The 15772-nt window shown below is 37.1% G+C and overlaps 1 protein-coding gene across 1 annotated transcript in view; it reads right to left on the bottom strand.

The window, feature by feature from the left end:
- XRCC4 (X-ray repair cross complementing 4) overlaps positions 1-15772 on the bottom strand; it is a 141219-nt gene that overhangs the window by 109626 nt on the left and 15821 nt on the right. The window contains exon 3 of the mRNA XM_077790097.1: positions 13369-13556. Within this exon, the coding sequence (XP_077646223.1) occupies positions 13369-13556 (188 nt within the window). The remainder of the gene's footprint in view (positions 1-13368; positions 13557-15772) is intronic.

The following is a 15772-nucleotide window of genomic DNA, read 5'->3' on the forward strand; positions in this document are numbered from 1 at the left end:
TTTAGCAGACTTGCCTATTACTTTAATTCCAGACTGACTACAGCACAGGCAGCTTCAGATTTCAACACCAACAAGTGGGATAGGATACCCACTGCATGCTGACAGAACAGTAGCACATTTTCAAGTCTTCCATAACTTCCCATGGATTTAGCATTAAAACCAGACTTGAGCAAGCCAGAAATCAGTTCAGCCAATTCTTTTTGCTCTCTTGGACACCATTTATTTGAGGAGAATGGTAATTTAAATGTTTTCATCTATGTAATATCTTCCCTAGTAACTAATGGATTGTCTTTGTGACACACAAATATTTTTGCTTCTCAGATTCAGAGAAGTACTAATGGAACATCTTGGTCTGCTCTGAAGTGATGGCAATTTTTTCAGCATTATTCAGAAACCCAATAAGCCTTAGAAGAATATAAGCCTAGCACAATTCACAGAATATTTTTCAAAAAGAAATAATTTCTTCTCTTCTACCAGTTGCAGGTTTTTTTCATTATATTTTTTAATCTTTTATAAACTCACTTTTTCTACCTAGCTTTTTGTACTTTGACACTCCCACTTAAGCAGGAAAAGCCTCATTTAAATGTGCTTTCTTAAGCAAGAAACAGTGAGACTTTTGATCCTTTAAATGCTTTAAATCTTACTGATATAGATCTATGTACTTGATTCAACCATCTGTTTGGTCTTTATTACCTTTTCTAAAGGCAAGGCAGCATAAAGCAAATTAATCAAACAAGAATCAATCAATCCCCATTTATATCTGTGTATAGGAAATCCACCATAATCTGCATAGAGAACACACAGCTAAAGAAACTAAATCAAAGATATTGAAAAAATATTTAAAAAATTTTAAAAACCCCCAAAAACCAACCAAACCCCAAACCTACATTCCCATTATTAACTCGCAGCATTATTAATCCCATCTCGTCTTTCTGTAATATTTTAATACCTCACTTCAGGGCAGCCATGAAGAATTTTCATAACTTCCACAGTGATGGGAAGACAGATATGAGGTTAGCTCTGAACTCCAAAAACTCCCATGCAGCAGCCCTGGCTGCTGCCAAAAGACCACAGATGGATGCCATATGAGCAGCTGAGACCGTGATGCTGAAGGGGAGCCATGGAAATTCTTTGCTTGTAACGTACTCGTGCAGTTCCAAGGTGTAACATGCACCAAACTCAGTGTTTTAGCAGTTTTAACCTTCAACTTGATAATTTTATAGCTGCGCTCAGCAAGAAGCTTCAGGAAAGGGACTCAAGAAAAGCAACGTGACAGAAAATTGAAGTGAAAACATTGCAACAAAGATTAAATGTTACAAACAGACCATGAGAGACAGAATCAGTTTCTAGATTTTTTAGCTGATTTTTTGTGCTAACAATATTTAGTACAAAAATGTAATTATGTTTTTCTTTACAAATCCAGACACTGATTTTATTACAGTGACTTTTTTTTTTTAAGGAAAGGAACAGGTTTTCACTCCTGTTCAGAATGAAGTCTCGAAGTTACAAGCTATCTGTGAATTAAGTCCTTTTGTCTTTTGATAATCAAGAACTGTCTGCAGAGAGAGCGCAGAAAAAGCTTCCCTAATACTCCTAAATTGGATATGACTAATCCAGGGGAGTGGGGTGGAAAAGGGGGATGGAAATCTGCCTGGGCTGAGTCACTGTGAAGGCACTGTAAAGAATAACTGCTGTACAAGTCCGAAGCTATTGAGACATAAATTGGCTGACCTAGTAGCCAGTTTTTAAGGCTTAGCACAAATATGAGAACTGAGCCCTCCCTTGACATCTCACACTTCCCCCTTTCAACAAATGAAATTTCTGAGTTTCACTGAGAAATAATTTTCAACTTACAAGGACGCCACATAGCTGAAATGATCAAAATGTAGAAGCTTCAAACTGAAAAGCTGCTGCTTCAGCTGTGTTTGATTGTTTGCTCCAACAGGATCCAGCTAATGGACTGAACAATAAATAGTATTTCTGAAACCCAAACTCACTTGTAATTGTGTTTGACAAATAAGTTAAAAGTTCCAGGTTCTTTTTCTTGGCTATCTGTTCTACTGCTGACTTAAGTGCTGCATATCACTCTCAGCAGTGTGAACTTCCTCATGAAACACTTGGAAAAGGTAAAACAACAAAAATGACAGGCTGAAATTCTTCAGAGAATACGGACACAAAGCCTCCCTAAGTATGAGAAGGCCAACAGGCAGATAGATCAGCTTTTAAAGTCACCACATAGAGAGGACTATGAAAAACTGATTTCAGGAAAAAACCCAGCATTTTCATAGTGCTAATCCCAGTGGAACTTTCAGTAAAAAGATATTTTATTTGGAAAGAAGTGTCCAAACTGAAATACCTACAACAGCACTACTATAAAACTGTCTATTGTCCATGCCACTGCCTGCAACTGCTCCCATCCCCGCCAATTACAAAGTGAACACAGTAAAATAAAAGAATCCTACGGCCTAAAATGCTCTGAAACAATAATTTGAAGGGTTTATCTACAGAATGTTTTAAAATTAGCTTCCATGCCCATGGGAAAGACCTGATGGAAACTCAAGATCACCTATCTTCCATAGGTGTCAAGTTGATAACGAATGGAAAATTTAGGACCTTCGAAACAGCTGGGCATCTACTACAACCAAAAGATAATCCTTGGAAAACAAACACTGAAGGAAACCAGATCCTATCTCTCAAACAACCCTCCTTAGCCCATGGCTATGAATACTCACTCTTCTTCACTGAGGAAAGCAGCTGGGACCTGTAACAGGATGAGTTCCCAATTAAATGCCCAACTTCAGGGCAAACCAGGAGTCCATTCAGACATCACTTGGGAAATCCTTAATTACTGAAAAAAAAAATATATATAAAGCCCTATGGGGCTCAAATGTCTTAGCTCCAACTTCAGGTTTTATTAGCACCTTCTTTTTCTAAAGTAAAAATGCATGTTCATTTCTCAAAAGGCATATTCCTTCAAAAAAGGCCACATTCATCAATGACAGGTTAAATGTACTTTCTCAAAACTTGCTCTAAGTTTCCAGTGGGGTTTCTGCAGAAATACCAGAACATTTCAGCTAGTAAGGTCATGGTGCAATCCAAGCTGTGTTAATGTAAGAGATGGGGTTAGTTCCTCAACCACCAAAAGTCTGTAGCTTGGGTGTTAGCAGCAGCCAATCTATGCTATTTGTCAGCAATAAGTTGGTTTTGAGTACTACCCAAAAGTTTTAAGAACTTTAAGAAATACAGTCTCCATCTTGTCACACTACTCAGAAAACAGTAATTACACAATACTCATTATTGATTCCAGCAAATATTACGCACTGACACCACATAAATGTTACCTCTGCACTATAAATTTATTTTCTGAATTCTAAGAAACACACACCAAAAAAAATGCTTTCCCACATTTTCCCCCTGCATTCCCCACAGCACATCCCAATGTTCAAAAACCAATTCCAGAATATTTTTTCCTTAGCTGCTCCTTTAGCTTTGCAGCAAAATACAGATTTCCTTCTCAAATCCCCTGATCTAAGCCTACAGAGAGGTCAGTATAGCCTGGAGAACCTGAGGTTGCCATCATATACCAATAAGTTGTAACATTTCATCTCTGTTTTTAAAAAGAGTGTCTATGATAAAGACCACTCTCCCCTGATTGCCATTTTCTCCTCAAAGGCACTAAAACAAGACAGAGTGGATTTTTGTCACCCACCAGACTACTGAAGCATTAACAGCTTTATGGAGAAACCCACATGAATTTTTCAACAAATATGACTACATTTCTTTTACCATATGGAAATATATTTCTTTCCAATGTCATGGTCTAGATCAGGTTTAACGTTGCAGCTGAAAGGAAAACACTCCTGTGTCATGGAATTGATGTTATTTTCCTAAACCATGTGACCTGACATGTAGGGACTTTAATTTCTTTTTTAATTAAAGTAGCTGCCATTTGTTGAATGACATCATTTTCCATGCTCAAGTACATAAAATACCCGGTTTTGTAACTGTCACTGAGCAAAACCTGCAGAGTCACTCACACACACCATGAAACACAAGAGTTTCTTCAGGTAAAACTAACAGAGAACTAAAAATTAATTGACTAAAATCCAAGACTGGCAGATAACTGAGAAATGTTTCACTGCACTCAGTTTTGATGAATCAAAACCAAGGATGTCAGATGTGGCAAATTAAGCAAAAAGCAGTTTCAGAATTCTGCTGACCTCTGAATTAGCTGTGCAATCACACAGGGAGCCTTCACTTCCAAATGATGGTGTAATGAAATTTTAACCCACAGAAGACAGACACGTCACTGAATCAGTTTTAAGCTTCTCTTTTTCAATTAGGAAATCCTAACACTCCTGAAGGAGCAATATGATAAACTCTGAGTTTAGACAGATAGATTTCGTCCAAATCTAACTTAAAGCCTTAAAATTGTAATTAAAAAAAATTAAAGATTAAATTTAAAATATAAAAATATTTCATAAGAAAAAAAAATTGGTTTGAGAAGGGAGAAAGGTCCAGGGTGGTTGTCTCACTAGTTCTATGGATACTGGGATTAACTAGCTCAGCTTTATGAAGCACTACAGCACTGTCAGAAAAGAGACATTTCCTCCTACCACACTACTGACTTTCACAGGAAAAAGAAACCACAAGCAAACCCACAACAAAACATTAAGCTGTCAAGAGAAGACAAGTTATTGTTAAAGCAAAACACCTTTAATAATTGCCATTAAAAATTTACAAGAAGTTAACAGAAGTTTTATTTAAGGTCCGTATCAGCCCTAATTATTCTATTATTTTACAAGACATAGAAAAGATAAAATTTAGTATATATTTATGAATATATATCATTATACACATATGGTTTGTATGTAAATCATTCAAATATCATGACCATCATCTCTGAACACACACATTCTCAGAACACTGCCTGGCACACTTCACCTCCTGGCTCTTACCAGGGGAATTAACACCAACTCAAACACATTTGCATTCTCTAAGAGCTCTTTTAGTACCAAGCAAAAAGAGCCAGCAAGAAGTTATGAGAGCTGTAACACAATGAAGAAATTGTTCAGAAAAACATGTGGAACAAAAAGCTCACGCTTTTGCAATACGAAGAAAGGAGCACAACAGATGTGAAATGCTTTAGTGGATGTTCCTGTTTAGACAGACCTGGAAAATGGGAGTCTCCTAACAAATAAAAGATAGCAGGCAATTCCTACAGGCTTAACAATTCCCCACGACGACTCTTGATTTGTTATTATTACCACGAAGCTCTTTAAACAACTTGGACTCTGAATAATATACACAGAAGAACGAGAGATTATGGACGAAGGTACTAATTTCAGAGAAGTGGCACCCTCTGGAAGCTTGTTACCCTGAGCTGACGTGGTGGGGCTAGGCAGAACGCACGTGTAACTCTAATTTTGGCATCCTGCTGATTATGTATACTGCTCCTGCTAGCCTCTCCACAACAGTGGTCTTGATTAAAGAGCATTGTTCAGGAAGGGGAGCACATGCATCTGCAGATGGCATAAACATGCTGCAGTGACTAAACAATGTTTGATGAGCACATGCAGCCCTGGCAGAGCCCCAGCTTGTGTTCTGCAAGCCCTGCCTGACAAACTTGAGATAAAACACAGCTCGACCATGAGGGGCAAAGGCAGCAGCTCCCCACTCCCAGGCTTAGAAACAGTTGGCAATAAAGGTGTGTAAATAGATGTCACACTCCTCAGTTTTAGGTATCAGCTTGTCCCACAGAAGTTAAACCCAAAATTTGGTGTCCTTCATCTTGTGTTTGGGTTTTTCAGTGGGACAGTGCTTATTTTCACTAGACCCAGATCCAAAAAAATACTACTCTTATTCTCTCCACATTTTATCTGCCCTGATTATTTCCCACAAATGATGACCCTCAGTGGTAGTGCATAAGGTCAGTCTTATCCTGTGTAAGTTTACAACCCAGCATTCAACTAATAGTTGTTTTAGAAAAACTGATTTTAAAAAGTTCTTGAGGACCACACTCAAAAAGGAAAAATTAAAGGACTGGTACATTCATCTTCTTTTCCTGAGAAAGAACGCCCTTTTTGCAGTCATGCTGGTTTTATCCCTATCACTGAAAAAGAAAACTGTTAAACTGTAATTATGTCAGGTAACTAATCCAGATAACAGCCTCCTTCTGTTACCACATGTCCACCTAAGGGCCCTATTAAAATCCCTGTCCCAAACATCCTTAGTGATTTACCCATGGCTTGCAAGGATTTTTGGGAACAAAACACCTTAGTTATGTATTATACTGGCTTTTCAAGCTAGCACACTCACATAAGAGCAGACTGACTATTTCTCTGACATCTTGAACAAGAGACTGTAAATCTAGTTATTTACAGCCAAGGAAAACATGGGGGTTTGCCCCTCCTCACAGCTAACCAAGCCTGTATGTGGTCTCAGAAACTTAACAGTTTTCTTGCATACAAATCAGTGCATATAAAACCAAAATAAATACTATATGTATTAATGCAGTTCTTATTTTAATTCCTCAAGTTTCAACTCATGTCCTAGGCAATGTCTCACTAGTTCTTAATGAGATGAAAGCTACATTCTCAATGTATTCCAGTCCACCAAGTCAGTAACACTAGCAAAACCAAAACTGCAGTGGTGAATGGCTGATTTAGAAAATCCCAGCAGGTCACAGGACTACAATTTTAACTCCTTTGTGAGCCCAGGAAGTAAAAGGTGACAGTGAATTCGTCTGTTTTCAATCATTAGCCAAAAAAAAAAAAAAAAAAAAAATAAAACAGTGCTTGTAAAGGCTAGACAAGTTCACATTTTTTCTTAACTATGCATCTTCCCCAAATCAATTCAGACTTAGACTTCTCACGTAAATCAGAACTTGCTAATTAGTAGCTCAAGTTAGTCTCTAAAAGCTACATTAGATAAATCCTTTTCTTTTTTATTTCCCCCTTGGAGTTATTCAGCTGGGAAGAGAAGAATACAGACTCAGGATAAACTGAAAGAATAGTCATGTTTATTCCAACTAAATAGCAAAATTCATCCCTGATGTTCTTGGGATAGATTATCTATACAGAACAACAAATTCTCATTCCAGCTGGCATTGGATAGGTATGAAACACGATTGCAAGACGACAAGTTCAGTGTAAATTAATGGGAATAAATCTCCCATTGTTTTGCAAGATGTACAGCCATCAATTAAATGAGCAAAGAACCAGTGTAAAAAAAACCCGACTGCTTCCAAATCCCAATTTTTGGCACCTCTGTAGCCCCTAAGAGTATTGACAATGTTCTATTACAAATCTGTGTTATGCTAATAACCTACAGGTATTATTCGCACACTGAAAAGACAATGTGCTTTTAAAAACAGAACAAAAAACAGTACCTCAAACTCTTAAAAAAACCCAAAGCTTACGACTTCTCTGAGAAAAACAAACGCAGAAAGACTATGATTTGGGTTCCAAAAGTAAGAAAAAAACCAGCTACACTTTGTACCCAACAAAGCAGTTGACATCTAATTTTTAATGGAATGTCAGGCATTATTTGAACAGGTACCTGAGAGAAACAGGCAGAAAAGATAATGAAACAAAAAAATCTTCTATGGAAGAGCTTTTTCTTGGAATGACACTACTCAGAAACCTACTCTTGAAATTGTGTGATGTACCTGCCTTTCTGGGAAACATATTTCTGCAAGAGAACCACATTTTCCAGTGAGACTCAAATATTTCAGAACTTTGAACAAAAAAGATTCAATTCAAATTGAATCTTTTACTCACCAATACCAAATCCATGTGCAATCTGGCTTCAAATTTTAAAACTCAAAGACCCTTAGGCTTTGTCCTCATGATAAAAAACACTAATTCCACATACTGAGATGCAACAGGCAGTAATTAGCATTCTGTCAAATCCTATGGGCAGACAAAACACCTTGCAGGGTTTTTAGGGAATCGGCAAACTTATGGTAGTGCTGTTCCACCAGAAAAAGAGCTGATCTTGCTCTGCTCACTGGACACAGAAATTAGGGACTTCACTGTTCAAAGAAAATTTTGGTTTTATGTGTGGACTGATTTCACAGTGGGAAACCAAAGATATGTGTATTTTAAATCACTGCAGCTTAAGAAAAGAAATCAAAAGGAAGTGTAACACTCTCCTCACTGCACATTCTGCAGCTTCTTTATTTCTTCATCCCATCACCCTCCAATATTTCCATATCTGTCACTTTTTTAAAAAATGCAGGACACCCTGAATTTGCCCTTTTGTTACATTTCGAGATCCTTTCTGTAACTGCAGCAGAAGTAATAGAGGTGCTGAAGTTGCTCTGAGGTTTTAGACATATCCATTCAATATTTTATACTGAAAAAGGTGCTATTTTAGTGAACAGAGTTAACAGGAGGTTGAGAGCTCTCCTGTGCCTTTGCAGGTAGAAAGATGAATGGTTCCTCTGGAGCTGTGAGAGGGTTTCTGAAGAGAAACCAGTGGTGAGATTCTCTGTGGTTTTCAAGCCCTGGCTGCTGCCTCATCTTCACAGAAATACAGGACTGGGGTCTTGCAGTGAGGGTTTAGAGCCCACACACAGTAATCTCTTTTCCAGAGCACCTACTGTCCCCTGTAATTTGTGTTTGGGAAACTAAAGCTTGCCAATATGCCGTGATTTAAAGATTTCTTCCTCCTAAAAGGAAAGCATTTGTACTCCGTTCTGCAAATGAAAGCAAGCCTTGATGTCCACACAGGGATTTGAAATGCTCAGCAGGTATTCCAAAAAGGGAAAATCTGAAAGAGTTGAGGAGGGGAGGGGAGACAGCACAATAACACCAAGAGAGAGAAAGAATAACTGACAATTTTTCTTGCACAGATCCAAATCTGTTATTTTATGCACACTTTATGTATACTTGAAATATGTTTAGACTCTCATTGTACTCAAGAAATATGAACATGCCCTTTATAGTGTAATTCACAGTAAGCCTTAAAGCAACTAAACTACCATTTTTGTCCAACTGGATAGGTCAAGTGAAATACACAGATCCTAACAGGCTGAGAAAAAAATGAAGATAATTTATTCATCACAGTGTTTGAGTCCTCCTTTTTCAACAATACCAGTTTTAAAGGCATAAATTACCAGTATTTAAAATTAATTTTTCCAGACTACTGCTTATCAGAAGCAGCAATCAAATACATAATCCAATGGCCAAGCAAGGAAAATAGCAGAGCTTAATTAATTCACCAAGACATCTGTCACACCTTTTATAGCTACACCTGGTAGGTGTATCGTATACCCACTAATGTGGTAGGGAATCATTCTTTCAAAAATTCTTTTTTTTTCCTGAAATTCTTTTCTGAAAGAATTTCAGAAATTCTTTCTTTTCAGACAGAAATATATTCTTTCTTTTCTTTTCAGAAAGAATTTTTTTATTTTCTTATCTCAAGGCTACAGAAGTGAAGCACTGCATTTCCAGTGTACCTGAAACACTTGAAGGCACACCCGAGGTGAGATGGGGAAACTCACGTGGCACTCAGAATTCCAAGATTACTTACAAGATAACACTTAATGTTGCTATTACACAGGGTGCATTAGAAGCCAGCTATTTCTAAAATGGGCTTCCAAGAAATCTGTTCAAGTGTCCACTCTCAGGTCTTGAAGTACATAGACATTAAGTGATATAAGTGATATGAGAGTCATTACCTTCACACTGACCTAAGGATTAATCATTTCATCTTCCTCTCTCCTCAGCTGGTGGAATTGCCTGGGAAACAACCTGAACTCTCAGTGACCTTTGCTAACCAAACAACACATCCTCAGTGGTTTGAAGCAAAGTAACTATTCAGACCTTGAACCAAGACAGTTTGGACAGCACAAAGAGCTCTACCCATTACATTTCTCTCATTTAGCATTTTGGTTAGCAAAAGCTTCTCCAGCTTTTCTTTTTTTTTTTTTTTTAACTTTTAGTAAACTTATAATGAACTCACAGGCCTGACCAGGGAAAAGCAGCCACAGGAAATGGGGGAGACAAATAGCAGCATCTCTTCCATCCTAATTAGCAACAGTGCTGCATCTAAGGTTGAATTTGTTAAGCTCTTACCCTCCCTGTTTACAAACTTAAGCAAAAGGCAAGGAAAAAAAACCCCAGAGGCTGTCACATTACTGTAAAAAAAAAATTACTGTAAAAAAAAAGAGACTGCTAGCACTCAAGTAATTGTTTATCAAAGGCTATTTAGTCTATTTAATTGCCAGCCCCGAAAAAAAAGAAAAAAAAAAAAGAAAGAGCTTGCCGGATTTCCATTATTTATTATATGTGGAGTGACTCGCTGAAGCACTTGGAAAGATTTACTTCCCAGTGGTCACCTACTTAGATCAAGCACTAAATCACTGCCTCTGTGGCTGGTGTTTGTTTAGGTGGCAGCAGTTGAGCTGGACCAGCCTCCCCGGCCCCTCGCCGGGGTCTCGGTGTGTGTGGCCCATCCAGGGCTGCAGCTGGATCCGCACACAATTCCCACTGTGCTCCACAGACTTTGTTATTCCAGGGTCCTTCCCGACACCCCAGGCACCCCAGACACGGCTCCCAGAGGCAGACACCTGTCCTGAGAGAGGTAAATCGCAAATGCGCCGGGATTTTCACCGAACGCGTCGGAATTCTCACAAAAACACATCGGGATTTTCACCAAACGCGTCAGGATTTTTAAAGGCATAACTTCTTAGGCTCAGCTGCACATCCTGCCAGAACCAGTGTTTCTAAAGCTCAGACGTCGTTATCTCTCCTGAACAACATTTCGAGATAAATAAGTACTAAAACCTTTATGGACATGCCTTAAGATAAATTATTTTCCTTATTCTGTTACTTCTAAGCATTACAGGCACTACAAAACAAACACGTCATACTGTGTGCCCTCTAAATCAGGCAGGAATTCTTCATGACTTGGGGAGGTTTTCCATCCATTCAAAACCAAAACCATCAGCACTCATCCATTATAAAAACCTGAGATACACATCATTATTGTACAGTAACGATTATAAAGACTTTTAAAATGATATGAAGATACAGGTTTGGTTTCATTCCACCCAAGCAGGGCAGGAGGAGGTGTAAGCACATCCTTTTACAGGTCATAGAAGGAACCTTCTTGTTCATCAGCTGAACAACAGGTGAATCAAACACCTTATTAAGTCATCAAATGTACTACACTGGCAGTGCAGATAATTAAAATGCATTTTTCATTGCAATCCCTTTCAATCTAGGGGCACAATGGGGCTGCCACCAATTCCTTCAGAAAACACCTGGGCAGTATAACAAATTTCCATATCAGAAAGCATTTCCCAGTAATATACCTATGTGTTCCTTTGCTTAACATCACCCCACCATTTCTATTTGCACTCCCACAGACCACCCAACACAGTTTTGGCACATAATTAGACTTTATGGAAGCAGAGCTTTAGCAAGATGCTGCAAAGAAGGTAAAACTCATTTCAAATACCACGGTTTGGTACAGCCTTGAAAACAATAAATCAGTATCTAGCCCAGAGGTTTTTCATCCCCATGTGGGATGCAAAATTATGACAGAGCTCAGCTCTAAAAATCAGTGGGTGACTGCTGGTGATCAGCATCATGTTCTAGGCAGGTCTCCTTAAAAATAACAAAAATAATTTAATTATTAATATAAGCATGCATATATTTCTAAAAAATAAGGCAAGGGATATTATCGATTTTCTAAGACTACAAAATTTACTCTCAGACACCATATACCAATTTCATGAAAAGATTTTGCAATTTTACTTACATGGAGACTGATAAGCATTTTATAGCTCAAAGTGTAACAATGCATTTCAGAAGGTTTTGCTTTTTTTTTTACTGAAAACTGTTAATAATTAAACTGAAAATAGATAAGCACTGAGTTTAAGTCATGTTTAAGCTGCAGAGTAGTTTCTAGGCTTCCCTGAATTTACTGTTATTGATATTATATTTTATTATTATAGTTTATTATTGTTGTATTTTATTTTTATTACTGTTGTTGTAGTTATTATTATTTATAATTTAGCTGAATATCAGCCCTCTGGATGTACAGAGCCCAGGAAGATTAATTTCCTAATGTGATGCTGAAAGAGAGAGATCACAAATACTTCCACAGAGAATTTGCAAAACGTTTAGAACATATTCTATTACACACCTGAAAGCTATTTCTAATACCTAATTCTACTATTAAATTCTACATAATGCTTTGTCAATTTTATTTGTAGGCATTAGTTTAGGACAGAAGGAGAGAAAAATAAAGGTGCATTTTCACCCAAGAAATCCTGTCTTAGCTAAAAACATTCTTTCAACACCCAAAGTTTAAAGCATACATAAGAATCAAGGTTCTTTGTATTTTCAGTTCCTTTGGCCAGATTATTATTTTCCCAAATTGACATAAAGTTGTTTTCATACAAGTTAAATTTCTCATAAGCCTTAATTGATGGAAACATGTATTAGGTGACCCCACAATCACGAGGATGTTTTCACTTAATAAAAATACAGAATGCATTTAATCTGGCCTGTATTTAGAACACGTGTGACACAGAGCAGAAACAAAATAAGGATCCTTAACCTTACTGCTCTCAATTTCTAAGTATAGTTTGGTCCTAAACTTGCAAAATCTTTGTGAACAATCAAACAGCTCACAAGATTTAGGCTCAGTATGGCCTTGGGTAAATTCACAGAAATACTTAGAATGCAGACTGGTAGACTTACATGCCCTAAATTTTGGCTCCTCAAGAGCCAAACTCAGCTGAAATTTCCTATACTGCACAAAGACAAAGACATGTAAAACAATTAAAAAAAAATAAAATTACAAACTGGGATATTCACCTTAAAAGTTAGGTTCTTCTTCAGAAAAGCTTTAAAACAGCAAAGCACAACCTGAAATATCCAGAAGTGTCTACAGATAGAGATTATACTGGTTTCTTTCTTTTCTAAGAGGGTCTTTCCCTTTCCAACCAAGCAAGCAGCATGGAACCACTTTCCCATTTGCAATTTATTGCAACAATTTCAGCCTTAGCTTACCAAATACCTAAAGTAGTTAAACAGTTAATTTTAAACCTATATTTTAGCATTTGAAAGCTTGCCTGAATTTTATTTTTTTTTCTAATTTAGGTGAGTAGTACAGAGACAGGATGAAGAAACAAGGAAAACAAAAGTGCACAGGAGGCTAAAATTTGAAAAGGGCAGCATCCATCCCAAACCACCCACTTTGTTTCTAGCTTGGCCCATGCAAGAGCACAGAACACTCACTCAGTCTGGAGTGGGTATCACACATCTGATTTTAAAGGCTATAATAAAATACAAAAATGTATTTCATTCTCCTTGTCTAACAGTTAAATTTAAACATTCATCTACTTACAGAGCCGTCTTTCAGGTTCCTCTCATAGGAGAAGTGACAGACCTTATTCTGCTCATCTCTTGAGATCACAAAGTTGTATTTGCCAGCTGACTCTTCTCCAGCTATCAGTGCTTTCCTCAGCTCTCCCACATATTTCTCTCTGTCCATTTCTATGTCAGCAGCCTCTGTAGAAATGTCTGATTCAGACACTACCAGAAAAAGGCGTATGAGAAATAAATATTCATATGTGTGGGAACAAGTATATGCACTATATATTACATACAAATCATCTATTAAGATACATTTATATATATAAAATACTATATTTATATATCTTTATATATAAATAGTGCACATAGTATATATATATTTACTATATATATATACCTAGAGTATACATACATACATACATACATATACATATATATTTAAGGTCGCTTCCAACCCAAGGCATTCTGTAATTCTGTGATTCAATGAAATATTAGGAGATTAGTCTTCCCTTGAACACACATTGGTGTGTTGTTTCCACTTGTGGAAATGTAGCATAAATATTGTGTTTTTCAGAAGTTCTGTCCCCTTTTTTTTCCCTGTCTGAAAATGGGTTATTTCCTTATTGCTAGTGATCCACAATTCTAGTTGCCTAAAGTCACCCAAAACAGAACAGAGTGAAATGTGGAATCCCTTGCAGCATGAGGCAAAGAGGGGTAGAAAAAGGTAATTTTGAAACACTTACAAAGGAAGTGCTTGCCTGGAACAGTGATTTCAATACAGAGAAGATAAATTTTTAATAACAGTAAGAAAGTCATAAAAAGAAAGACACTAAAATACTGCAATAGAGCACTGTGGGTTTGTTGGTTTGGGTTTTTTTTCCCTGTATATGCTGCATGTTCCTTTATGATTTAAAACCAGCAGAACTGATCAATCATTAGGGAAATATGATATGCATAAATCCTCATAGATGTAGTTCTTTAACCCAATACCAAGGTAAGACATTAGATTACATTGCATATTTGTGTGCTTCTCTTCCCCTCCAACATTCAGTTTTCCCTCTCTCTTTAACAGGACTCCTAACACATTTCATCATCACATTAAACATACTAAACCCATAAAAGACAACTCCATCAGCAACTCTCTCTCTCTGCCTGGTAGGTCTTGCCAAAGAAAATAATCCAGGCATGAGAAACCCAAAAGGGATTTCCCACAGCAAGAATATTCTGACCATTGCTTTCCCTCCCTCCAGGTTTTGAATTTAAAATGGAAGCAGTCTCAAGAATGATGTAATAACTTTAGAAAGTGACCAAAATCAATGTTTTGTTGAATGAAAACACAGTGCAGTAGGAAAGCCTCATTCGCAAGAACATCAATCCCCAATAAAATTATTCAAGGGATTAGAAAATCTGTAAGAATTTCTTAGAAAGGGATCAGATTCTTCCTCAGATTCTTCAGAAGAACAAAAAAATTTCCTCTGGATGAGAACCTAATGCTCACAGCAGAATTGTTGTGTTTCTTTCTTTCCTTTTTAATGGAGTGAGGTCATCCTGCTTTCACTGCCCCTCTGTTTTGGGAAATCATTATCCCACATTCTACCAGATGCAGAAATTCAACAAAATGAGAACTGTGTCTACCTCTTTTTTTATTTTACCCTCCCAGCTATAATAGCACAGCCTTCACTTGGAAAAATAAGAATCATATTTTTGAGAATTCTAAAGTGGGGATCTTGAAGTCACCTTGGAATAAGAAGATTCTTCAAACAGAAAAAACAGTATTTGCCAGTGTTTACACTCTTTTTGTTGTTTCCAAAATAACGTCACTATTTTCAAGCCAAGAAAGAAAAACATTTCACTACCAGAAATCAGGATTGGAACACATGCATTTGCTTTGTGCAGGGACCTCTGATCAATGGAGTGTTTGAAATGTTTAAAGGAATATGGAAGAGCATATTTCACTTATGTGTTGATTTTAATTGACATTTATCTAATCTCAGACCTATATGAAAGCTTGGCTTGTGTAGGAATTGAGGAAGAACAACATCCACTGGGTAAGAAGAAAGAAGGAAAAAAGGAACTACATAGATATTTCTTATTATTCAGACAGTCCAGAAAATGGTTTTGCCTACAATTTGCTGAAAATACATAATTCTCTCCTCCCTTCAAAATACTTTTGCTACTGAGAGAAGGGCTTTTGAGAAAGTATTTGACATCTCTCAAGAAACACAAATCTAACCTTTTTTCACTGGTTATGAATAAGAGAATCAGACACATACGCAAGGATCCATCTTCTTACTGAGGTTTCAGAGAGTGCAAAAAAATCCCACAGGCTAAGTTTTCCTACTGATTGTCCTATTGTCCCTTTTCCTTCCCAAAAATTCACGTCATTACGAAATATAGCTACCTTTGGCTATTTAAATGTGACAAAAATATTTTTG

Source organism: Lonchura striata, chromosome Z (genome assembly GCF_046129695.1).
Source record: "Lonchura striata isolate bLonStr1 chromosome Z, bLonStr1.mat, whole genome shotgun sequence".
Taxonomy (NCBI): Eukaryota; Metazoa; Chordata; class Aves; order Passeriformes; family Estrildidae; genus Lonchura; species Lonchura striata.